Source organism: Dasypus novemcinctus, chromosome 1, assembly GCF_030445035.2.
Source record: "Dasypus novemcinctus isolate mDasNov1 chromosome 1, mDasNov1.1.hap2, whole genome shotgun sequence".
Lineage (NCBI taxonomy): Eukaryota > Metazoa > Chordata > Mammalia > Cingulata > Dasypodidae > Dasypus > Dasypus novemcinctus.
In genome coordinates, this window is record NC_080673.1 from 201,299,257 (window position 1) to 201,324,598 (window position 25,342).

At 50.1% G+C, this 25,342-nt stretch overlaps 1 protein-coding gene across 1 annotated transcript; it reads right to left on the bottom strand.

Moving 5' to 3' along the window:
* Positions 1–662: 662 nt before the first annotated feature.
* On the bottom strand, positions 663–4,546 carry CYTL1 (cytokine like 1). The gene is made up of 4 exons (XM_004452530.4): positions 4,381–4,546; positions 2,701–2,745; positions 2,410–2,538; positions 663–1,301 (listed from the first exon to the last, which is right to left on the bottom strand). Exons 1-4 carry the CDS (start codon positions 4,528–4,530, stop codon positions 1,218–1,220), a joined length of 408 nt encoding a protein of 135 aa, XP_004452587.1. The 5' UTR covers positions 4,531–4,546; the 3' UTR covers positions 663–1,217.
* Between the last annotated feature and the right edge of the window lie 20,796 nt (positions 4,547–25,342).

The following is a 25,342-nucleotide window of genomic DNA, read 5'->3' on the forward strand; positions in this document are numbered from 1 at the left end:
GTCTGTATACTTGTACTAAATAGAAAATAAAAGTTTAATAAGTCATTCCCATGAACCATCTGAGAAATCAGAGGTATCTAAGATTAAGGAGGAAAAGCATGGTCCATATGTGTGGAAGATAGTCAAAGAAACAAAGACTCCAATATAGCCATGTGGATTTAAAAAAATCAACATCTGAAATATTTTTTTTAACAATCCAGTTACTTAACTGAGATGTTATTGCTGGTTTCATAAGTCAATTAAACAAGCATGTCTTCACCTGCCGAGTGGTACCGTAGGGCTTTGCAGTCACATGGGTTTGGGTTTAATCTAGACTCCCCCACTTACCAGCTGGTGACCTCGGGCGAGGTACTCATCCTACCTGAGCTTGAGCCTCTGGCAGTGCCCGTGTGTAGGTTTGTTATGAGGAGGCAACGAACGATGTTTGTGATAAAGCGCAGGTATGGACAACATACAATGTGTCCCCAAACATGAACTGAGGCTTCTCCCAGTGCTTCAGAACAGACATCCACGCTGGGTGGATTGAGGCCAACCCAGAGACACCCAAGCTTGGTGGAAGGCAAGAGAAAGATGCATCATGCTGAGAGCAGGAACTTTCAGGAAGAGTGTGAAATAAACACTCTGACATCCACCTTGGATAAATACAGCAGGACATGTGTATCTCGCTGTAAATGTGTTCTTTATTTGCTTTTCATCACAGAGTGGCTCCTGTCAACAGTATTTAATGATCTTGCAAATAACATCCTAAAAGCAGTATAATTTATGTAAAATTGAAAGATAACTGTAATGAAAGCTTGTGGGAGAAGGTATGAAATAGAAGCTTGGCTAAATGTAAGCATGTTCCAATCAAGAAAGAAAAATGGTAGCACGACTCCACTAAAGCAATAATAAAAACACACAATTTTGCTGCTTCTAGTTGTTCTAAAAGAGAAGCCATTAGTCATTTTCTTCTTAGTGATCAAATAAACACACTTGTGTATCTAACCACTCTGGCAAAACATAACCAAAGGGAATACAAAATGAGGTTTCTAACTCTATGCTCAAAGCGGGTTCCTGGGCAGGAGCCCTGGGCTCTGCTTTCCAGAAAACAGAGACAAGGACTGTTTCTGATGCTACAGTAACAGGGGGGGGCCTTAGGGGCTGTGGCTTTAGCCCATTGAGTCTGGGCAGCTGACAAAACCACTGTCCCTTGAGTTCTTTCTCTGGTCTGGGCTGCCTTAGTTCTGACCCTCTGGCAGGACGGTGGTCACCGGGATTGGGTATTCCAAGGTGCTGCAGTCATCTGATAAGAACACCAAATCCTGGAAGAGATGTGCAGTGAATGGAATTGTAGCTGAGGGTGGGTGCAGAGCCCACCTGCAACTGTCAGACTCCTGGTTACCCTCAGAGACCGTTCCCTTTGCCCCTTGGTATGAGAAGTCCCCATCCTTTATTCTCCCAAGGAAAGCTAGTTGCTGCTTTCTTCTCATTTCCCATAAAATCCTGTATATTCTTTTATTGTTGAATTCAATCATCAGTTGGTTGATGAGATGGATGGATGAGGGAGTGAATGAATGAATGAATGAATGAATGAATCTCAATTACTGAGCAACAACTCTGGGTCGGGTCTCAGGATACCACGAGTAACAGCATCTGATCTCACCTTCCAACACTGGAGTAAATGACACCACTTATCAGACCGTAGGATAAGTATCTCGTCTTCCTGTCTTCCCCCAGGACTACGAGGAGAGGGGAATGAGGAGGGAATGGATGTGGAGGGCAAATGTGTAACAAATCATTGGTGCGTGAACAAAAAATTATAATTCAATAACTAATTACTAAAAGTTTTCTGCAGGCCCACTCCCAATCAGGCATGATGCTAGAATTCTACCTATATCACCCTATTAGGGTTCTCTGGATCACGAGCCACCACGGTGCCGGTAATTATTATGATCTTCCCAATGAACTCACGAGATGGACACTATGATGTTCTCAGTTCCTGTAGGAGGAGCCTGTGGCTTGGAGAGAGACACTCCCTGCTGGGAAGCAGGGGGACAAAGACGAGAGCACAGGTCCATCTACTGCACCTCTAGGACCTTGGGGCTCTACTTTGTACATCTTGATTAGTGCGATCTTCTGCAGTTTTCTTCCCCCTTTGCAGAGCACACCTGAAGATCCTCCTCCTCCAGGGGGTAAGAAGAATTCTTCCTTCTTGGAATTCCATAGTCCTCAGGTTAAGCCTCCCACTCCACCCCCCACTGCTCCCCCGTTTGGCTACTGGCAGAGCAGTCCTTACGATTGGAGTACAATCCTGGGTTTTGACCCCACACCCATTGGGCCTCTTGGCTCAACCATGGCTGGATGCTCATCACTTGAGCAGCCTCGGCAGAACAACGAGCAGAAAAGGAACTTCCAAAGGGGTGCACTTACCCGCCTGCAGAACGAGTTCATGATGGTATACAGTTTCCGCACCTTGTCTTTCAGGGCATCGACCTGAGACACTCTCCAACACTGGGGCGACGCAGCGAACTCCCGCAGCCTGGCCAGCACACAGTAATTCTGGAGGGGGCAGGGAGTCGTGAGGCGCTGGAGGGAGGGAGCCGGGGCTCCTGCTTCCTCTGGAGAGGCTCTCTGCCCCCACCTCCACCCAGGCCAGGGAATAATGGGCAGCAGAGGTTCAGAGCCAAGCCTCCTCACTCTGGGCAGAGAGACTCCACTTACGTGTATGTCCAGGTACAGTCTGGGCAGGTATCTCACGCAAGGCTCCTGCAGAGAGGGAGATGGGTTATGGGTGCCCCTAGGATGCAGCCATAGCCTGATCACTGAAGGCTCTCTGCCAGCCCTCACCACCCACAGCACCAGAGCAAGAGGGGTCGTGCAGCCCCAGACCCCTGAGCCTTCTTTATGCAATGACAAGCGCTGGTGACTTCTGGCTCCATATACCCCATTCCTCCAGCCATGGGGAAACTTCCCCTCCAGGAGTCCACTTGCAGAATTCAATCTCTATGTCATTTACTACAAGGCCAGGAAGTGCTTCTGTGTTCTCCCTCTCCGTAATTTTATGGAACACTATTTTATTTTCGCTTCTCTGCCAGACTGGGGGCCAGAAGATGTGGCTTGTGGTCCTGTCCACCAGGCATTCCCGCTGTGACCCTAGGTCAGCCCCCTGCCTCTCTCTGACTCTGTTTCCCAGTTGTGAGATTAGTGCGTTAGGATACATATTCTCTCAACTTCCCTCCAGCTCTGCAGTTCAGAGCCTAGGGATTTTTTAAAAAAACATTTTAAAATCAGGTGTCTTTAAAGATGATTAGTAAACAACAAGGAATTTGCTGACCAAATTATAGTGCAACTGTGTAACAAATGTTACAAGAGAATATTAAATTATTTGATGGTCTCGTTAAAAAGTAAGTCATAAAACCGAGCTGTTTCACCCAAATTTAGTTTTTGACCACATACCTCCCCCGTGTGAATTTGGACGCCTATGTGTAAGACACAAAATTGAAATGCTCTCCAAAATGTTATAGCACTAGTTACCTCTAGGAGGTAGAATCGCAAGTAATATTCATTTTCTGTTTTGTCCTCTGCATTTTCCAACCATCTACAGAGTATTTTATAATTAGGAAAAAATACATGTTATTTAACTTTTAGGAAGAACATCAAAAGAAGGTGTTAGGCTTGGAGACCGAGCATCTGAGAAACATTATGTCCTACTTGAAGTCTTTTACAAGTGGTAAAGGGGCGCTTCTCAGTTTCACCCAAGCTTTTGAAGTTGTTTATTGCATTTTGTTTCTGGGTGGACGCGCAGGCAGGAGGCCCAGTGGAATTTCCTCTCTCTGAGCCCGGGTCTTCCTCTTAAAATAGTAACAGCCACAGCTGACAGCTACCAAGTCTTGTCCTTAGCCAGGCCTTGCCCTAGAGGAACCTTCATCCTCGCAGCCGCCCTGAGGGGGTGCTACTGGGGCCACCTTTTCTAGGCGTGGAAACTGAGTTACCGGGGCCCGAGCTGGCCCAGCAGGAAAGGGCTGAGCCCCTCCCAAGGCCCTTGCTTCACCCCCTCTCAGTCAGCTTCTGAAGGGAAGGCCTAAGCTGATTTCCTTCCTTCAACCTGAAGTTCTAGACACTGCAAAGAGCTTTTTTACATTTAACCGCAGGTCCTTTGATAGTTACCAGCAAATTGCAAACAAAGCTTGTGATCTCTTTGATCATTTTTGTTTGCATCTTAAAAAAAAAGAAGGCAACTCGCTGGTATTCTGTTTCATTAGGATGGGAATAAAACACAAACACTCTGGCTCTTCACACTGACCCAAAACCAAAACGACCTTCGCGTTGGCTTTGGTGGGAACGCAAGCCTCCGCGAGCTGCCGAGCTCCGGCCACCGGGTCGCCGGGCAGGGGGACTCACCGCGGGCTCCGTGGCCTGCAGGCTCTGGAAGGTGCCCGTGATCTCCCGGCTCAGGCTCAGCACCCTGGAGTAGCAGGTCGGGGGCGCGGGGCGCGCGGCGGGGAGGCCGGCCAGCAGCAGCAGCAGCAGCGGGAGCGGCGGGGCCGGCATCGTGTCCTCGGTGGCTTCACCACGGCGCCGGCCGCCCCTTTAAGCAGCCGGGGGGAGGGGGCCGGCAGCTGCTGGGGGTGGTCCCCGGCCCAGCTCCACGCCTGTTTCCTGTGGGGCCCAGCCAAGCCCGGAGGGGTCCAGCCAGGGTGGGAGAGCGGATGGCGGCACCCCCACCCCACCCCCGGCCGGGAACACTTGATCCTTTCAGAGCCGAAGGCCCCTCCCGGCGGGGCGGCGGGGCAGCGGGGCCTCCCTCTCTCCTGCTTGCCTTGGGAAGGTCTTTTCTCCGTAGGGGCTTTTCCTGTCAAGTCTGAAATGGCAGGAGCAGTAGGGTGGGGTGGGGGTGCCGATGGCTGGGATGGACAGCTCGAGGTGAGAGGGGGCAGCCTGTCCCCCCAGTTATCCCAAGGACTGTTCAGTAAAACCAGCTCATCTCCCGCACACAACTGGGGAAGGGGCCAGAAGTGACAGACTCAGCATCTGCCCCACCCAGACAACCAGGGGACCTGGCGGCCACAGGCCTTCCTCAGCCGCAGGGCACATGCTAAGACCACCCTAAGGGCCCCGGTGAGACCTCCTCATGCTGGGCCACGGAAGCCACCAGTCCCGCCCCCTCCCAGCAGGCCGCAGGAAGGGGGGCCTTTCTCCAAGCCCCCATCTCTTCTGGGGACTATGCCCAGGGTAACAGGACCCAAGTCAAAGGGGTGGGCACCCGGTGCCCAACCGGGCAGTCACTTTTAGTTATGAACTTGGGCAAGTTTCTTAAGTCTTTCCTTGCTCTCCTTATCTGTTAAATGGGGTGATAACAGTACCCAGAATGGGGGAGGGCCGTTGGGAGGAAAAAATCAGCACCTGCTGCTGCTCATATTAAGCCAAGCATATGGCCCCGGGGCCACACGGTGTATGCTTCCAAGAGGTGTGAGCCAATGTCACACTTTCCCCTAAATCCTACAAGTGGCCCACGGAAGCAGAAGCTGCAGAAAAGTCTCATTTTCCAGGAGGAAACTGAGGCGCAGAGAGTTCCGGCAACATGTCCAAGGCCACAAAGCTGGGAGGCTGCAGCTTGGTGGTCTTGAGATAAGCCCCTGTGCCCTGTGCTCCTTCCATCTGTCCCTGCACAGTGTGGAACAGGAGGGGAGCAGGACTCTTAGGATGCAGAGTTTGGGCCCTTACACTGCCTGAGACCAGGGGACAAGTCAAAGAGAGAGGAAAGTTCCTACTTAACACAGGGCATTGCATATCTGTGGCCACCATGCCAGCCACTCTGAGACTCAAAAGCCAGAGAAACGTGTGCTGTGATTCCCCTTTCCCAGGAGAAGAAATCGTGGGTCTCCAAGGCCGTCTTCTAAGCCTCCTGCTGCCAGGGAGGGCAGAAGGTAGCAGGGAATGAGCTGCACAGGCCCAGGACAAAACCACCAAAGACGAGGGCTATGGGGTTGGGTGGCCTGGGCATGGGGCGGGGTGGGGGGGGGGTGTCACAGCTGCTCCCCACTGTTTGCCTGGAGAGACCCTGCTCTGGGCCTGGGAGCCCACTTTCTGTCCCCAAACAACCGGCCTCAGCCCAGGCCATGTCTGAGGTCCCTCCAGCCCTGATGTTTTTTCCTTCTACTTCTCCAGCATTCAAAGCCCTGGGTAGTGATCCCAAGCCATGGCCTTCCTGTTTTGTAGGTAAAAATGTGTTCTCTAAACACTGCTTGCATGATGACATAGGAACCGCCTCTCGGGCAACCTCCAGACAGGGGAGAACTGTGTGTGCTCGGATGGGGACAAGCAACAAACACAGGCGAGTTTTTCTTCTCCGCAGCCGGGGACTCCGGGTCTGCTTTGAAATGCCCCAGGGCTTCTGGATGTGTCCATAGAGCGGGCTTCAGATTCAGGACAGGGAAGGAAAATAAGCACTTGGTTTTCACTGCCCCTTTCGGAGCAAGGCGATGCCTCTGTGCTGGAAAACAAGAGTCATCTGTACTTCTGAAGCTGGAATGAATGTGTCGCTCAGAGATCCTACTTCGTTCTGCTCTGAAGAGCATGTGGCGTGGTTGAAGGGGCTGCTTGGGCAGATCAAACCAGCTCAGTGCTCAAGGGGGCTTGCAGGCCTGCTGTCAAGTGTCAAGTCCTTTGTTGAATACGGCGCCCATAGCCCAGCGACGGAGGCAGACAGGAACTGGCAAGACGCCGATTCAGCACACTCTGCGGCACCCCAGGGAAGCATCCCGTCTGACTGCTGAGCAGGGACAGGGAGGGGGGGAGCTCTCCAGAGGAGAGGTGCCCAGGGCCCACTCCCCGGGCAGGAGGGGAGGAGGGGGACAGCCTGTGCAAAACCCAGAGGTGGGCGAGCATGCGCCCTGGGAGCGCCCCCTCCTGCCTGGCCCTCAGCTAGGCTTCTGCTGCACCCCGTGCTTCATGTATCGAGGAGCCCACATTGCATCTGACTCTCTTCCCGACCATGAGCTCCTCCAGGGCAGGGGCTTGCCTTGTCATCTCAGCGCCTCCAGCACCCATCCGGGGAGACTAGATGCTCAGGAAGGCTCTGCAGAGTCGCCTTGCTGGCTGTTTTTGTGACTCACAGGATCTCAGGAGCTGCCGGGGGGATTCCGCACGTGTGTTCTGCTCGCAAAGGCCCTTCTACAACTGCCCACCCGCCCCTCTGCAGCCCCCTTCCCCAGCCCCTTCGGCCACGGGCTGCTCAGGCTGGAATGTCAATGTTGAATTTTCCCAAAAAGGGAGGCCTCTGTCTTCACCCACAGGTTTCCACTGTCCCCCTTCGTGGCATGATGCCCCTTGTGCCAGGAGAGACGAGCCCAGCTCATGAGCTCACGTGTGGGCAGATAACTCTCTTCTAGAGTCCTCATCCATTCACTGGACACGCATTCATTGACTGCGAACCTACTGTGTGCCAGGCACTGAGATGGGTGCTGTGGGTGGACAACAGGGATAAAATGGGAAACACGAGCAATGGCGATGCCAGGGGAAAGAACTGAGGGCAAAGAACTCTGCACACCTCACCGGGCAGGTGGGGGACAGAAATGCCGGGTACTTCTGGAGCCCCGGCCCCAGGTCCCAGGTGAGGCCCGAGAGCCCAGGGAGGCCACGGGGACGTGACGTGGGCATGTGTGGGCATGTGGGACAGAGAGCGCGAGAGGAGAGGGGCTGAGCAGAAGAGCTTGAGCACGTGCGTGATGGAGAGCTGCGTCTGAGCCCTGGTGTCTGGCCCCCCGGGGGCCTTGTCCCAGGGCAGCTTCCTGGAGGCAATCGGGAGCTGCGGGGAGACTTTTGGTTTCTGAAGTAGCAGATCTGTGAATATATCATGGCTTCTCCATGGCGAATGGATAGGAGAGGGGCCAAGCACAGAGGCCCGAGGTAGGTGGGGACGCCGGTCAGGGATCCAGGCCAAGGAAAGGTGGGGCTGGTGCTGCAGGGGTGGAGAGAAGTGGGCAGAAGCCACAGGCATGGGATGTGGGTGGGGCGCCTGGCTTTCTGGGGTGGCGCCTGCTGCTACCCTGGACAGCCCAGGAAGGCAGGAGGAGGAGCAGGTGTGGGGGTGACACTGAAGCCGGCCCTGTCCGGGCCGGAGGAGCTGGGCCCGTGGGAGTGTCAGGGAGGCAGGCGGCCACCAGGACCAAGCTGGGGAGAACACGGGTTGGGAGGAGGGCAGGACGGCCTCGTACAGTCCAGGCTGGGACCTGGGACATCGTCAGAGCTGGAGGTACTCGCAGAGCTGGGTGGGGCCACACACCCCTTCCCCCTCTCCCCAGGCACATCTTTCCCATGGTTCTCACCCCGGGAGGCGCGCTGTCGTCCAGGGGGCTCACCTGCGGCCAGCGCTTACGTGAGGGCACACGGGGATGCCTGGGGGCATCGACAGCCTGAGCGATGCCCCTGACACGGCAATGAGGGGAGCCCACCAGGCAACGGCCTGCCAGGGCCCAGGTCGTTGTCAGAAGCTGGAGAGCGAGTGAGTATTGTGGGAAACTGGCTGACCTGTTCCTTATTGTAAATGTTGCACCTGTTCTATTGTTGTAGATGTTGCAATTGTTCCTTATTATAGATGTTGCAGTCCTTCCCTACTATTGTAGACGCTGTTGCAGTTCTAATCGCAAACAGCTGCTCAGTGGTTTCCAATAAATACAAGGTGGAAACTAGAGTGGAGGCTCTCAGTTCCAGAAGCTGAGTCCCCAGTCCCATCTTTATCTCCTCTCTTTTGTCTCTCTCTCTGTCCCTTTATTTTGTAAAGTTCTGTGTCACCTTCCCTTTGAGCCAACCTATAGCTGAGCTGATCGCAGCAAATGAGCACTGACTCAGTGGCACCACTTGTCAAAAAGCCCGAGGCTGAAGACACTCATGTGGTCTGTGGTCATCTGTGCCCCACAGAGCAACGGCCCCCAAAGACGTCCGTCCTAAAATCCCGGGAACCCACCACCTTCCATGGCAAAAGGGACTTTGCAGATGTGATCAAGTTACACGTCTCAAGACGGGGGTTCTCCTGGGTTAGCAGAGTGGGTTCAAGGTCATCATGAGGGATTATGAGGGGCACAGGAGGTCAGAGCCAGAGGAGACCTGAGGATGGAAGCAGAGGGGAGGGGGGACAGGAGGAGGAACAGAGCGTGTGCGTTACAAGTATTAACTCCTTCTACTACAGTTATCATTTCACAGACGAGGACACTGAGGTACGGAGGGGCTAAAGAATGAGACCCCAGCCACATACTGAGATATCTCTAGGGCTTGTCCAGCTGAGTGGACTTTGACCTTCGCACATGCTGTGCCTCTCTTGGCTGCTTTGTTCCTCTCCCCTTTCCAGACTGAGCTGAATTGTCACTTCCTCTGGGGAGCCTGCTCTGGCCCTCTCCCCCTCCCCAGGCTCCCGCAGCCCGGTGCCTTCCTCTGCCATCACAGCCCTGTCACTCTGGTCATTGGTTGCTTGTCCATCACCCACAGGCAGAGCCAGGGCCACCTGTCTTTGGTTCTGCACCAGCACAGTTGGTGCTCTTTACCCACATCATGTGTGACTGGATGGGAACACAGCCTTCCTTGGGAGGTCTGGTCAGAACAACTGTCACCTCGTTGAGGACCCTTCCTGCATCTGTTAGGACTCTGGAGTTGTCAGTTATAGGAAACTCAGCTCAAGATACCAAAGAAGGGATTTTCTGGAAAGTGAAACTGGAAAAGGCAGAAAGAAGTATGGAGTTCAGGAACGGTTTGACCCAGGAACCTGAAGCCACTATGTAGCATCTCTTTCTCTTCCCTTATTCCAAACTGTGATGTTTCAACTAGGCTCTGTTACAAGCACTGAAGACTTACCTAGGTGTTCCTGTGAAGGTATTTTGCAGGTGTGATTAAAATCATGATCAGTTGACTTGAAGTAAGGGCGATTATTCCGGATAATCTGGTGGGCCTGATTCGACTGGTTGAAATGCTTTAAGAACAGAATTGAGGCTTTCCTGAGGAAGAAGCAGTCCTTGACTGCCGCCAACCCTTCCCTGTGACTTGTCCAGTGGATTTTGAACTTGCCAGTTTGGCCCTCAAAATCATATAAGCCAATTCCTTGCAATAAATGCAAATATGTGTTTGCTACCAGTTCTACATCTTTGATTGAACTCTGGATAATGGACATACCATTAGCTCTATCCTAAAAGCTGAGTCTCCATGTGGTCACAGTGCGGGTGCCAAGACACAGGCTTTCTCATCCCTCTCCCGAGTGGTAACATCCCTCCCCTGACCATAGAAGAAAGCCTTGGGTTTCACACTGGCAGGGGCCTACAGGGCTCTGTTCCCCTCTCCTCAGGCCTCATGTCTGAGTGCTGGCCTGACTTTCCATAGCCGGCACTTGTGCCTCTGCCCCAGAGCTGTCTCTGGCCATCAAGACTTGTTCTGTCCCCATTGCAAGGCCAGAAATAATGAGCAATCTTAATGCCCCCAGAAACAGCCTTCAGCCGACGGCTGATCAAAGTTGGTGTATAAATATCCCAACTCCTTCGTTCCTTTGGGAGGACGACTCTAGGTTTGTTTCTACACTGTATTAGTCAGCCAAAGGTGTGCTGATGCAAAATACCAGAAATTGGCTGGTTTTTATAAAGGGTATTTATTTGGGGTAGGAGCTTACAGATACCAGGCCATAAAGCATAAGTTACTTCCCTCACCAAAGTCTATTTGGAGCAAGAGGGCTGCCGACATCTGCGAGGGTTCAGGCGTCCTGGGTTCCTATGTTCCTGGGGCTTGCTTTTCTCTCGGCTAAAGGTTCCTTCCTTCCTGGGGCTGGCTTTTCTTTCCTCTGCGTGCTGACTTCCCAGGGCTCCAGCTTCGGTCTTCAGCATCAAACTCCAACATCAGAAACCCTCAACTCTGTCCTTTGCCATGCCTTTTATCCCACCAAGGGGTGAGGACTCAATGCCCTAATCATAACTTAATCATGCCCAGGTACAGATCAGATTACAAGCATAATCCATTATTTCTTTTGGGAATTCGTCAATAATATCAAACTGCTATATACACCATTTCCCAAATTACCCCAGTGGGATTAAGTCCAGGTGCCTCCACTGTTAACTTGGATCTGGCCCCTTCCCTGCCCTTTCTCATCTTCCTGCTCAGGGAAAGCACCTGTTTTCTGGGGGCACTCCCAAATAAACCACTTGTCTCAAGGTCTGCTCTGGGGAAGGTCAGACTAGGACTGTGCTCCTGGACAGACACAGCTGTCCGCCCTGAACTTCGGCAAGGCAGATGTGACTGCCTCGGACCCCAGGCTGCAGCACCCTGGTGGGTAGGTGGAACGGAAACACAGAGACGACACGCGGCCCCTCACTCTCCCTACGCCCAGAGGTAGCCAGAGCTAGCGTCCCTCTGGAATCTCCCTTCCATGCTTCCATGATGCCCACCCAGGGTGGACCCGAAAAAGAAAATCCTTTTGGCAAATGTGCAAAAGGCCAAGTATCGGCTGTCTATGGCATAATTCCCTTCTGTTCTGTCTTGTGACTTTGAATTTTCAAAGTCAAATTCACTGCACCCTTCCTTGGGACCAGGATCTGGGACTCCTTTTTAACCTTCTGGCAGATTCCAATAAGCAAGGCAGGTGACCAGGGAAACAGACATTGTTCCCAGCCCTAAGGAGGACAGGAAACTTCCTGAGCTGAGATGCGGCATGGGCGCTTGCTCTTTTCCCTGACCCCTTGTTACCTGATGGAAACAGAATAACCCTTTTCCCAGGGCCTGCTAAGTCCCTGTCCTGTTTCCACATGTGATGGCAGCCAAGTTTGAAATGGCTACAGCCCATCAGCGTCTGGCCAATAGCCCAGTGGCAGCTTCTGCTCTGCAGAAAACATCACACAAGACCCCACGGAGTGCCCAAGGGGCCGAGGGGGCCCACCTCTGGTCTGCCCATGCCTGCCTGTGCACCGAGGTCAGAGGCCAGGAGCCGGCGGGCTCCCTGCTGCCCCAACTCCATCTGAGGTGACAGCCAGGGTCGGGGGGAATGTCGCCGTTCACCGGGGAGTTCCCCCAGTGTTCCCAATGACGTTTGTTTTCTTTTGGGCAAAAGCAATAAATCTCCTTTTTAATGTTATTTGAAAGAGAGCAGGTTTGGCACTTCTATACTGATGTCACCAGTGTTAATATTTCTTGGGTTCTCAGGAAGATTCATATTCTTTACAGCTGATACAGCATGGGCTGGAGCTCCTGCTAAGCTAGCCTCAGATTTTTCCAGTTTATTTTGTGCATCAATTTGTGTAACAGTCTCATTCATATTGGTCTCCAGTACCATTCCCCCATCACCATTTCTGCAAGAACATTGTGAACTGTGTGTACAACCAAAAACGTTAATGTTTTGTATGGATCACAAATGCAGCATTCCTTAATTCTTTCTGTTTGTCACACTAGTTATTTAAAGAACCATTTATGTATTGCATGAACACATTAGTTTGAATAAACTCCAAGGTAACTGGACTTCTAAAGCCAAAAAAAAAAAAAAGCAATAAATCTTCCCTTGTTTATGTGACGTGCCTTTGAGCTTGCTACTTTCGCTCTTCGCAAATTCAAACAGAAACTTGGTCCACATGGACCACAATGACCGAACGAAGACAAACACCAAAACCGAGTTTGGCTTTGGGGCAGAGATTATGCAAAGAGTCCTGAATTTCAGAATAGAGACCTCTCCAAAGCTGCCCTCCCCCTGGGCCCATTCATGCAGAAAGTTCTCAGAAAAAGGTGCCCAAGCTGAGCCGGGCTTTGCAGAAAGAGCTGGGCTTTGGAGTAACGGACTTCAGCTCAAGGTTCACATCTCTTACCACGTTCCCGAGGAAACCTTGCTCTCCCATCCTCATCTGAGCAGTGGGGTTTGATTGTGGCCATCCAAAAAGATACATTGAAATCCCAACCACCAGGCCCTCAGAATAGGACCGTATTTGGAAAAAGCTTCTCTGTGGATGCAATCGAGTTCTGTGGGTTGGGGGGGACCCTAATCCAATTAGACTAATGTCCTCATAAGAGGAGGAGAGATGCACAGGGAGAAGGCTGAGCAAAGACGCAAGTAGAGATTGGAGTGATGACGCTGCAAGCCAAGGATGCTGAGGATTTCCAGCCATCACCAAAAGCAAGGAAGAGACAAGGAAGGTGTCTCCCCCAGGGCTTTCAGAGAGGGCACGGCCATGCCGACACCTTGATTACAGACTCCCAGCCGCCAGGACTGCGCGAGAATACATTTCAGTTGTTTTAAGCCACACAGTCCAAAGTATTTTGTTACAGCAGCCCTGGGAAATGAATGCACGCATCTCATACACTTGCTCTACAGAGTTACTGTGCAGGTGAAGGAAACAAAATAGCTCGAGTGACTGTGGCATCTGGGCTTTCCATTAGCTTTCTCTTCCTTTTTTCTGGTGACAGGCCCCATTCCAGGACTCTGCCTTAGGCAAATTCTTGCCTTCCCCCCAAAGGGTCTAAGGATGGGCAGTGGCCAGGCAGGACCAATAGGAGTACAGCGGATGGAGTGGCATCCCTGGTTCCATCCTGGAGGCTGAGTCCTGCACCCCCTCTTCAGATCTGTAAACTCCCCTGCGTCCATTTCTAGCTAGAAGCCAATGCCTTGTCTTGTCTGAACTGGTTCAGCAAAGCTTCTTTCATCCCTTGCAAATGGAAGACTTGGCTCCCTTAGCAGCCCACAGAGCCCCTGGGCCAGAGCTATTGCACACCGCTGTCGCTTTCTCTTTGGTGATCCTCTCCACATCACAATCACGCCTGCTGGCTACCAGATACGTCCAGTCTCCTCTCCTGAACCCGCACATGGAGTGTACTCCCCCCCCCTTGAAGTCACACATGGCCACATGAGTTACTTTGTGCCACGAAATCTAAGAGGAAGTGATGGGCTTTAGTCCCGGGCAGAAGCTCTAAGACCCCGGGCATGTTTTGCCCTGCTGTCTCTTTCTCCCTGCCATGGACCACCCAGGTTGGAAATGGTGGCTGCTGTCTCCTCCCCAAAATGGTGTGGATTAAGGGCTGTTTGTTACCAAGCATAACCTACCTTATCCTGACGGTGGTAGGCAGAATTCTAAAATGACCCTGCCCCCGATGACCCACGTATAATCCTTGCCCCTTATCACTGTGATGAGATAACACTCCCATGGTTATGTTAGTTATCAGGCAAAAGGGAGACTGCAGGTGTGAAGGCTACTGGCCAGGTGACTTTGCTGTTCATCAAAAGAGAGATTATCTGGGTGGGCCCGGGCTCTTCCTGTGAGCCCTGTTGAAGCACAGCGTTTTCTCAGACTGGCAGGAGAAGAGGTCAGGAAGAGTCTACGCATGAAAAAGATTTGACCTGCCATTGCTGGCTCAGGGTAGAAGGGGCCACATGAGAAGGAATGGAGGTGGCGTCCAGGAGCTCAGCCAGTGAACAGGGACCTCAGACCGAGGACCACAGGGACCAGGTTCCGTTGACAACCCAAATGGGCTCCGAAGTGGATTCTTCCTGGAGCCTCTAGGGGGGGCACAAACCAGCCAATGTCTTGAAGACCCAGAGCAGAGAGCCCAGCCGACCCCGCCCAGACTTCCAGCCTCCAGAGCTCTGAGCTAATTAATAAATGAGTGCTATTTTAAGCCATTAAGTTTGTGGTCAATTGTTACACAGCAGTGGAAAATGAATACACTGACCAATACATTATTGAGAATTATAATTTTCAATGTAGGAAGAAGTGTGTAATAGCCTCCATCCTGCCTTGTAACAGTGTATTTGTCAGTTTCTTTGTTGAACTCAGGATCTCCTAATGCCCGGGGCTGAGGCATCTACCTCTATATCCTCCAGGCTCAGCATCCTGGGAAGGGTGCTCCGAGATGATGTGTGGTTCACACTTGTCAAAATTATGGCGTCCATAGAAGTTTTCTGCCAAGCTCCACCTCCCATCAGGCCTGGTTTGGTGTCTGGGAACTAACAGCTAATGCTGACACGGTGCTCCCTGAGTGCCAGGTACTCTTGGCATTAGCCACAGTGATCCTCCTAAAACCCTATGAGGAAGGTGCTGTTATCATCACAGGTGAGGAGCTGGAGGGTGAGAAGGCAAGGGACTTGCTCAAGGTCACAAAAGGAATAGAGTGGAGCTCAGGTTCAACTGCAGTCAGGCTCCAATCCCGGTTCCTAACCGTTTGGCTCTACTGGCACTTAAGAACAGGAACTTAGAAATAATGCCTGCAGGATGGAGACAAGGCAAGAAGGAAGGAAAGAACGCACTCAGTGCCTCCTGGCAAGCCCCAACCCCACCTGTGGCTCTTCATCTCCTCTGAAAAATGAGGGCTTACTTTATGGGAGGCGATGTTTAGGGTCCCTTCTCTATTCTAAATGTGGCAAGTCCTCGCTTCCCTGGGAAGTGGGAGCTGGTACCAGTTCCGGGTCAGAGAGGGAGGCCCACTGAAGAGCAGGTTCCCTTTGGGGTCCCTGGGAAATCCCTCGGTTGTTGGTAGCAGATATCACCTTGTATTAGAGATTGGTAGCAGATATCACCTTGTATTAGATTGTAGGTGTTTCAAGGCTCGGTTCGATTTAGAGGTGTAAACCCAAACAGTGGCGGCAGTCTCTGGGCTCCGGGGCAGCACTGCCGCTTGCTCTGTCCATTGGCAGCCACACAGGGCTGGGGAGAGGATTCAGTGGGTGAAGATACGCACAGACTCAGACCAGTGGCCCCTAGGTTTGCTTTTATCATTCTTAGCGATGTGACTTCCGGCCCCATAAGCACTGTCCCCTCCCACCCCCATGCCTTCACACACACACCAGACGGTGACTGGCCCGGGTCAGGGGCTGCCGCACGTTCAACTCGGACTCCAGGAGCTCGCCCAGGACGTGGACTAATAAGCGATGTCCGTTGCTTCCTTTTCACCCACAGCTGCAGTGACGTCACCCCAGCGAGCCCCGGCCCCAGAGCTCTCGCCCCTGGGGTTCCCGTGGCCTCGCGGGCTCCCGTGGGCCCCAGCCCCTGCGAGGTTGAGGCTTCCTCCCTCGGGACGCGCTGGGGGTTCTGGCCGCCATGCTTTCAGGAAGCACCGCTGCCAACGCACACACGGGCAGGAAGTGGGCGAGGAGCGCCGAGACCTCGCACAGAGGGCACTTCATCCCGCGGCCCTCCCCTCGGCTGGCCGCCCTACGCGGGCCTCCCCTCTTTCTCCAGCACTCCTTCTTTTCCCTCCACCAGGAGGCCACAGGATCTGAGTGTGGGGCTTGCCTACGGAAAAAATAAGGGGAGGCAAGAGGATATGCATATTTTTTGAGGATTTACAGTTGCCAAGCCCAATATTCCCTCTCTCTTTTCAACCACCCCAGGGGATGAATATAAAATCCCGCTTTACAGCCGGCACTCCAAGGTTTGAAGGAGTTATACGAGTTGCCAAATTTATGCTGCTGGTAGCCAGTGGGTCTTTCTGATTCCAAAGCTGATGATCTTTGAGGTACAGGATCTCTCTGGACCGTCTTTATTTACTCGTGGCATCCAGAACATGCAGGCATGTGTGTGGCCTGTGTTTACCTATTGCAAACTTTCAAGAGCGCTATAGTGTTTTGTAACTTAAATTAAATTCACTGCTGCGCAGGATCTGTAAGGCCTAGAGAGATTGCAAAATCCTATCATCAGAACATTTTGAAACAAATGAAAGCAGGCTGAGGACCACTGCATACATTTCCAGGCTGGCTGCCTGGATTTCACACTTTGTTATGTAACTTTTCCATAATTTCACTCCAACACCTTGGAGCTGGGAGTTCTTATTCGTTATTTTGCCGTTCAACTGATGTTTAAAAAGCAGCGACTGAGACCCTGACAACCACAAAACTAGTCTTTTGAGAAATGAGCCAGAAAAATATATGGCAATAAATCACATCTTTCTCATCAAATGCGCTCTCACGGTATCTTCTTATTTGTGGGCAGCGAGTGTTTCCAATGCGTCATGATCCCTCCGTGCTCACGGCTGGCCTTCTGCACGTGCCGCGCCCCTGCCCGGAACGCCGTTCCCTGCCCGCGCTCCCCCTCAATCGGGCTCAGGTTTACTGGGCATCAGGATTCTTGCTTCCCTGATAGGACCTTTGCTGACCCCCGGGGAGGTCAGCCTCCTGCCGCGTTCTCCCACAGGCCCTGCGCTTACCTGTGCCGGTGTGACTCACAGGTGGTTCTTCTCTGCTTGCTCATTGTTCTTCCCTGGACATCTCCTGTGCCAGTTGTGGCTGGATCCAGAGGCCCCAGTGCTGCGATTGATTAAAAAAATACTGTACGTGTTGCGGCAATAGTTGATGAATGAACGACTTTGTCGGTAGCTTTTACAAGCAGCACGCCCCTCTGTGCTCCCTGCCATCGCCTTCTCATTCTGAGTACTGATGTCACGCGATCCTCGCCTGAAGCTTTGCAAAAATTAATCTTAACGCTGAGCAACTTTGCCTGCTGGGAACATGCCAGCTGTTTTATGGAGTCATCTTTACATTTTCCTGTGTGAACTATTGTTCAAAAGGAAGCAGAACAGAGACGCGCACCCCCAGCTGTGTGCTCATTCCGCTGATTGGAGAGTTGATCTCAGGCCTTGAACCAAGTCATCGGGTGGATTGGAGGGACACCTGGATTAGTCTCCAGGTTCCATAGGACACTGGCTCTCGGTGCTCTTACATGGCAGTGACTCTCAGAATTTTGCGGGAAGGTCGGTGGCACAAAACCAGTGAGTTCTCTATGCCAGTGTTTGCTTTTCCCCCAGTGGCCATCACTGATTTACTTTTTTTTTCTTTAACACTTTTTTAAAATTAAAGTTAATAGATCACAAAAACATTACATTAAAAACACATAAAAAAAATAAAGGGTTCCCATATACCCTGCTCCCCACCTCCCCCATCATTTTTGTAAATTGTATTTTTTTGAAGATGTATACATCACATAAAAAAGTTACTTAAAAAATATAAGAGTTTCCTGTATACCCACCACCCCCCACCCCACTCCTTCCACACCAACAACCTCCCCCATCATCGTGGCACACTCATCGCACTCGGTGAACACATTCTGGAGCACTGCTGCACCACGTGGACAACAGTTTACCCCAGCCCATTCAGTGGGTTCTGGCAGGATATATAAAGTCCAGCATCTGACCTTGCAATATCATTTAGGACAACTCAAGGTCCCCCAAATGCCCCCACATCACATCTCTTTTTCCCTCTCCCTGCCCTCAGCAACTCCTGTGGCCACTTTCTCCATCTCAGTGCTACAGTTTCTTCTATTACTAGTCACAACAGTTTTATAGTAGAATATCAGTAAGTCCACTCTAGTCCATATTTTACTCCTCCATCCTGTGGACCCTGGGATGGTGATGTCCCCTCTACCTCTAGATCAAGAGGGGGCTTATATTCCGCATGGATGATGGATGTGATTCCTCTGCTTGATTTACTTTGAGTGATACTGAAAAGGCATTTTCATGGTTAGATGTAACTTTGGTTGTGGGATCCCAGAGGAGCTACACAGCTGTACGGAGACTTCCACCCCTCTTGCACAACCCCACAGGGGCACACTTTAGGGCACAGCTGGGCACCAGGAGCTTGGAGCCTGGCATGCCTTGGCTGACCATGCTTGGCCCTGGAGCCACCCGCTGTGGCATTCCAGAACCACGTTCCTTCATCTCGCCGTTAAACAGTAGGCTATGCTGACTTTCCTTCTCTTCAGTATTTTTTTCTATTGATTTTTTTCCTTCTTTCCATCCACAGCCTCTGGCGGTGCCCACATCACAGGAGGTCTCGCTATGTGTTCCCTGAGGGGATGGACACATGGACTCATCCCTGAGCCTTACATTTCATGGTCTAAAGATGGAGAAATAATCTTCGAGGGTGGTGTACAGGTTGCCTCGGGCTGCTCTGACAAATGACCAAACCCCAGGTGGCTTAAAACCTTTGTTCCCTCCCAGCTCTGGAGGTGGAGCCTGAGATCCCGTGTCGGTGCCGGGCTCCCCTGAAGGCTCCAGGGACCCACCCCACCTGGCCTCTTCCAGCGTGCAGCCTCTCCTGGCGTCCTTGGTGCCCTCGGCCAGTAGATGCTTCTCTCCACTCTCCGCCTCCGTCTTCGCGGGGTCTCCTCCTCTGGGTCTCCGTGTGCCCAAATCCCCCTTCCCTTTCTTCCTTTTTTTTTTTTACATCACACGCAAAATGTTGCATTAAAAATTATGAGGTTCCCATATATCCCCCACCCCCCACCCCGCTCCTCCCACACCAACAACCTCCCCATCACTGTGGCACACTCATCACACTCAGTGAACACATTTTGGGGCACTGCTGCACCACGTGGATGATAGTTTACCCTGTAGTTCGCACTCTCCCCCAGTCCATTCAGTGGGTTATGGCAGGATGTATAAAGTCCAGCATCTGACCCTGCGGTATCATTATACCAGATACTGGATTTAGAGCTCACCTTCAATCCAGGAACCTGAATGCATCACACCTGCAAAGACCCTGCTTCCAAATCAGGCCATGATGCGGGTTCTGATTGGGCATGGACTTTGGAGGGACAGCCTGCAATCCACTAGAGGAAAGCAGTCGGCGGCATGCACGTTACAATACGTGGCACATCGTCAGAGCTCAGCGAGTGGTCCACGGTGGCTAGTGTGATTGGTCTTTGCGGTGGAGGGATTGGCTCCTTGTGGACCGTGGAGGAGGAAAGGGGCACACTACCCCCAAGCGTGCTTCACTCAGCCCTTGTGGGTGGACGACCCTCCCCATGTAGGTGGCAGCTCCTTCCCGGAATGCCCGAAGTGCGACAGCATCGTCAAGGAGGACCCCACCCTTTGCCAGGGTTGGGAAAGACGAGTGGGGACACTGCCCAGACGAAGGGCGACTGAGCCGAGACTGAAGGGAAGAGGCGGAGGGTCTCCCAGCAGGCCCCTGGCCTCGTGCTCAGTGAGCTGACGCAGCTTTTAAAACATTTCTATTGCACGTGCATCCATTTAGAATGACACTTCCTCAGAAATGTGAACTGTAAAACAGGTGAAAACCAAAATTATTCTTCATGGACATTTTCAAACAGTTCCTTTTCTTCTGCAATATTCAAAATTGTGGATTAAAAGCTAAAGGCGCCCCACGAGCAAGGAGTGCACCTGTAAGGAGAGCCGCCCAGCGCGAAAGAAAGTGCAGCCTGCCCAGGAATGGCACCGCCCACACTTCCCGTGCGGCTGACGACAACAGAAGTGGGCAAAGAAACAAGACACAGCAAATAGACACAGAGAACAGACAACCGGGGGAGAAGGGGGATTTAAATAAATAAATAAATCTAAAAAAAAAATTTAAAAAAATAAAAGCTAAAGGCAAAATGTAAATCGTAATGAAAGAATAAAGAGTTAAAATAAAAATTCTTTAAATCAAGTAAAAGGTTGGTTCCTTATTTTGAAAATGCAATGAAGTCCTTTCTAAAAACAAAACTATTAGCAATTCTAGGTTTCAGTGTCCACCTAATTGCCAGTGGAAATACACGTATCCAAATATAATCAATGTAAGATGAATATTTAAGAATGTAAAATACTCACATACGAGTCTTGCCAACACCTGGCTAATTCACAGGGGCTCCTGGAACTACAAATTGGAATACAGAAAGAGGGAAGAAAATGATGGTCAGCATTGCTGGGAACAAGACTTGGTTATGTGGGAATCTCTTGTGTCCCTGCCCTGTGCATTAACTAATTTGTCTTTTCTTTTACCTGCACTCTTTGGCTGCCCAGATCCTCCTCACTCTTCCAAGTGGCGTCTGTCTCTCAACTCAGCAGCAGCACAATCCACAAAGCTTTGAAGATTTACATGTAGACACATTCTGTGTTCCAGGACATAAAGCAGGAGAGGCAGAAGAGCATTCCTGGGTTCCGGACAGTCTGGTAAACCATGTTAGGCAAGAGATAATTGATGGGAGTTCGTTTGAGCAGTTTACGGTTCCTGAATTGCGTGGTTTAGTGGAAAGGAGCTTCCCTGATGGGCTGGAGAAGAGGAGCTTATCCAGGGCAATGTGGAAGCAGGTGAGCAAATGTTCTAACTGGCTGAGTTTAAGTTTCCATTTTACCTGGGTGGGGGCTCTTCCTAAGCGGGGAGCAGAGAGACATTGATTAGTATGGTATGTGCATTCTGATCATCTCTCTCTCCTGCACTGAACCCAGTTTATCACCAGATGTGGCTTATCTACAATTCCATAAGTGTGTTCCATCTTCTCAGAAAGCCCCTGCAGGGCAATTGCTTTTGTCTTCTGGAAAATCCTGTCTTGGAAAGGGGCCCCTCCCAGCAATGCCCAGTGCAGGTGATCACATTATTCTACTTGACAAGTGTTTGCCAGGAGAGTGATGTATTGGCTTTTGGAATATTTTGGGCCAGCTCCCGAGGGACAGAGGCTCCCACCACTTCTTTAATGGTTGTAAGTGTCTTTATGATTTGTGAGGTCCTCCTAAGGGCAGAGGGCCAAGGCAGGCCCCCCACCTTAACTTGTTCTAAAGAGGATGCTGCTCCTTTCTACAAGTCAGTTCAAGGGCAGTGACTGCATCCTCAGGTCAGTTCATCTCAGCTCCGTGGAGCAGCAAGGGTAATTTCAATTCTATCTAATACTTACCATGTCCTGATACATTTCATTTTAAAAAAACAAAACAAAACAAAACTGACTTTATTGTCCATCCTCCCCATTAGAATTAAAATTCTCTGAAGACAGATTTCCACCCCCCTTCTTCCCAGCTTCGAACAGTACCTGGCCCGTAGGGAGACCTTGATGACTATGTGGAGAACGGAGTACAAAAATAAACAAAGGTTTCCTGATGCCCGCCATGGGTCCACACGGAGCCTGGCACGGAGAGGGCGTGAGTCGCTGCTGAAATAGACCAGGACTGGCTCTGTCTGCTCCTCGCTCGTCCTCTCACTCACGCAGCCCATTAGCCAGTGGTATGAAGAGCGGGAGTACCGGAGCCAACCCAGGCTGTCTGGACAATGAGCCAGCAGGGGCCAGGGAGCCCCTCTCCTGGATGGGGGTAGCCCCTTTTCTCAGCTTCCCGTGGGCTCTAAGCCCCTCTCCCCACTGGGTGGAGGGGTTTCTATTCCCTAGGGACCCCTGGATGACAGGTGCTGGGGAGCTGGCGCTGAAATCCAGATTGGCTGATGCCCACCGATGGCAATCCCATGGATGAGACTGCCCGTCCACTTGGTCTGCATAAAGGGAGGGTGATGGAAGCTGGGGGCTCTGCCCTGGATCCTGGACACACTCTGGAGGCTGAGCCAAGGGCCTCTGTGGGAGGGTGGGAAGAGGAGTCACCCTCCTGAAGACCTTGGCCTTCCTTTTCCCCAATAAAGCCTCTCCCCATGTCCAAGTCATGTGGAATTTGTCCTCGACCCCGGTGCACTAGAGGGGGTCCCCCAGATGGGCCTGCCTGATATAACAGATGGTCCATCCTTACACTCCCCGGAGTATCTACACTGCCAGGTATTGAGGATTTAAAAAGAATCAGGCTAAGGGGAGACCAATGTGCAAATGTACGTATTGTAAACACATGACAGGTTCTGTGACATGGGAATGAACACATTTTGGGGGAAGCACTGAACTTGAGGAAGGGCTAACTGCCAGTCAGTCAAGGAGGGCTTTGCTGGGAGGGGATTTTTGTGTCTACCAACCTGAAATTTTCCCTTCCTTATTTCACTTCCTTACCTGTGTTTTTTGGGATCACCGCCCCAATGAAATGCTGCATCCACTCCCTCTTTCCAAGGTCTGCTTCTAAGGGACCCACTCTAAGGCTTAACATGTCTTAAACATGACATATCCCTCATGGCTCATGGTCAGCATTCTCCAGAACTGTGTTCCAGGGATTCCAGCGTACAGAACACACGAAGGTAGGTGATCTCTGGAGTCCTTCCTGCCCAACATTCCAGGCAAACTCTTCACTGTGCCAGGCAGATGACCCAGGGCTGCGTCAAGGTCACGGGCTTTTAAGTAAAGCAGATGTGCACTTAAGTCCAAACTTTAAGTTTATGTTCACATCCTGCTAGCTCTGTGGCCTTGGTGAGCCACCTAACCTCTATGAATTCACTTTCCTCATTGGTAAAATGGGAACGAAAATAACAACATTAAGAAGAATAAATAGTGCTGTATGATTGTGTTACTATGAATCAAATATATTGTGTAACATATTGTATGATTCAAAAAAGAATTTATATGTATCTACTAAATTCAGTTGAGAAATGTTTGTTTTTATTCAATTGTGTTTTCTTTTTCTTTTTCAATTATTGTTTATATTTTCAGTTATTAAATATACAAAATAAAGTTTTTAAAAATATAGACAATTTCAACCATAGGGGGGAAAAAAGAAGAAGAAATGGGATAATATGTGCATATTAGTCAGGGTTCTCTAAGGAAACAGACCTGATAGGATACATATAATGTAAATATTAGGAGATATTTAATAGAAATCAGCTCATGAGACTATGGGGATAGGCAAGTCCAAATTCCATAGAGGAGGTTGATAAAGATTTCTGATGAGTTCCCTAGGAGAAGCTGGCTGGCTGAAACAGAGATGGAAATTCTCTCTTCTGCCTGTTGAAATAATTTCTCTTTTTAAGGCTTCAACTGACTGGATGAGATCTCTCTCATTGTTGAACAATACATTGTTGATTTTATTACTCTAAACAGTTATCTTTTAGAACAACTAGGAATAAGAAAAATAAGTGATTTATTTGGCCTTCATTTATTCCTTCTCCAATGCCCTTCTTTTCTTATATGTAGATCCGAGTTTCTGATCCCTATCATTTTCCTTCTCCCTGAAAAACTTCTTTTGGCATATTTTGCAGGGCATGTCTGCTGGCAATGAATTCCCCCAGTTTTTGTTTTCCTGAGAAAGTATTTCTCCTTTACTTTTGAAGGATATTTTTGCTGGATATAGAATTCTAGGTTGGTGTTTTTCTTTCTTTCCACAAATAGAAATCCTTCTATTTACTTCTTGCTTGTATGGTTTCTGATGAGAAGCCCACTGCAGTTCTTATCCTTGTTCATCTATAGGTTAGGTGCCCCTGCCCTCTGTCTTCTTTGGAGATTTTCTTTTATCTTTGGTTTTCTGAAGTTTGAATATGATATACTTTGTGAAGCTTTTTTGTTATTTAACCTACTTGGTGTTTTGCTGAGCTTCCTGGATCTGTGGTTTGGTGTCTGTTCCTAATTTTGGAAAATTCTTGACTACTACTACTTTAAATTTTTTTTTTTTGCTTCCCTCTTATCTTTCTTTTCCATCTGGTATTCCTATGATATGTATCTTTTGAAATGGTTCCATGATTCTTGGATATTCTACTCTTTTTCTCAATCTTTTTTTCTCTTTGTTTTCTGGGAAGGCTTCTCTTGACCGGGAAGTTTCCAGTGACATACCTTCAAACTCATTAATTCTTTCCTTGACTGTGTCTACTCTACTAATAAAACCATCAAGGCATATTTCATTTCTCTTATAGTGTTTTTGATTTCTAGCATTTCTTTTTTATTCTTTCTTAGAATTTCCATCCCTCTGCTTATATTACCCATCTGTTCTTGTAGGTTGTCCATTTTTTCCCATTAGAGTTATCAACATCTTCTTCGTAGTTATTTTAAATTCCCAGTCTGATAATTCCAAAATCTCTTCCATATCAGAGTCTGGTTCTGATGCTTGGTTGGTATTTTCAAGTTTTGTTTTACTTGATTTTTCAGCATGCCTTATAACTGTTTTTGTTAAAAGCTGAACATGATGCATTAGGAAATGGAATTGGCTAAAAGTTGGGCAGTATTTAATATTTGTTGTAGTTGTAGGTGTCAGAAACTTCAAACTCCTCTAGTGTCCTGTTGTCTTTGGGTTTCCCTAAAAATTCCTGCTTGAGTTGAATCTGAACTCGCAGCTCTTTCAATTACGATCCATTATTATTACAGTGGAGTCCTGTTGCTGCGTTGGTGAGGCTCAGGGGAGCAAGCCTTCTGTAATTTTAAAATTAAACTTCTGTCTGTTAGTGCACGTGTGTCTCTGGGCTGTGACCTTCACAAATGTTTCTCAGCTTTTTCCCTCCTTACATGAGGCAGAAAGGCTCAAGGGGGCTAGGGTTTCCCCCAGGGGGATAAAGCTGGTAAAGTATTTTCCCCTGGAGATTAGGTCTTGGTCACGGAGAACATATGAACATATTTCAAATGGTTAAATTCCCCCTTCTTCTGCCAGAGTCAAGAGAGGATTTTTCTTGGCTCTGGTGGTGTTTATAGAGGAACACCCCACAAAAGTGTGGGGGACCCCTAGGTCTGCAGCTCCCAGGAGTTTCTCACTCTCTTGCTAGTCCACACTGTGCATCCCGCTGCCATCAAAGTCCCCAGGTAAGTGTCCCTGCCAGTGG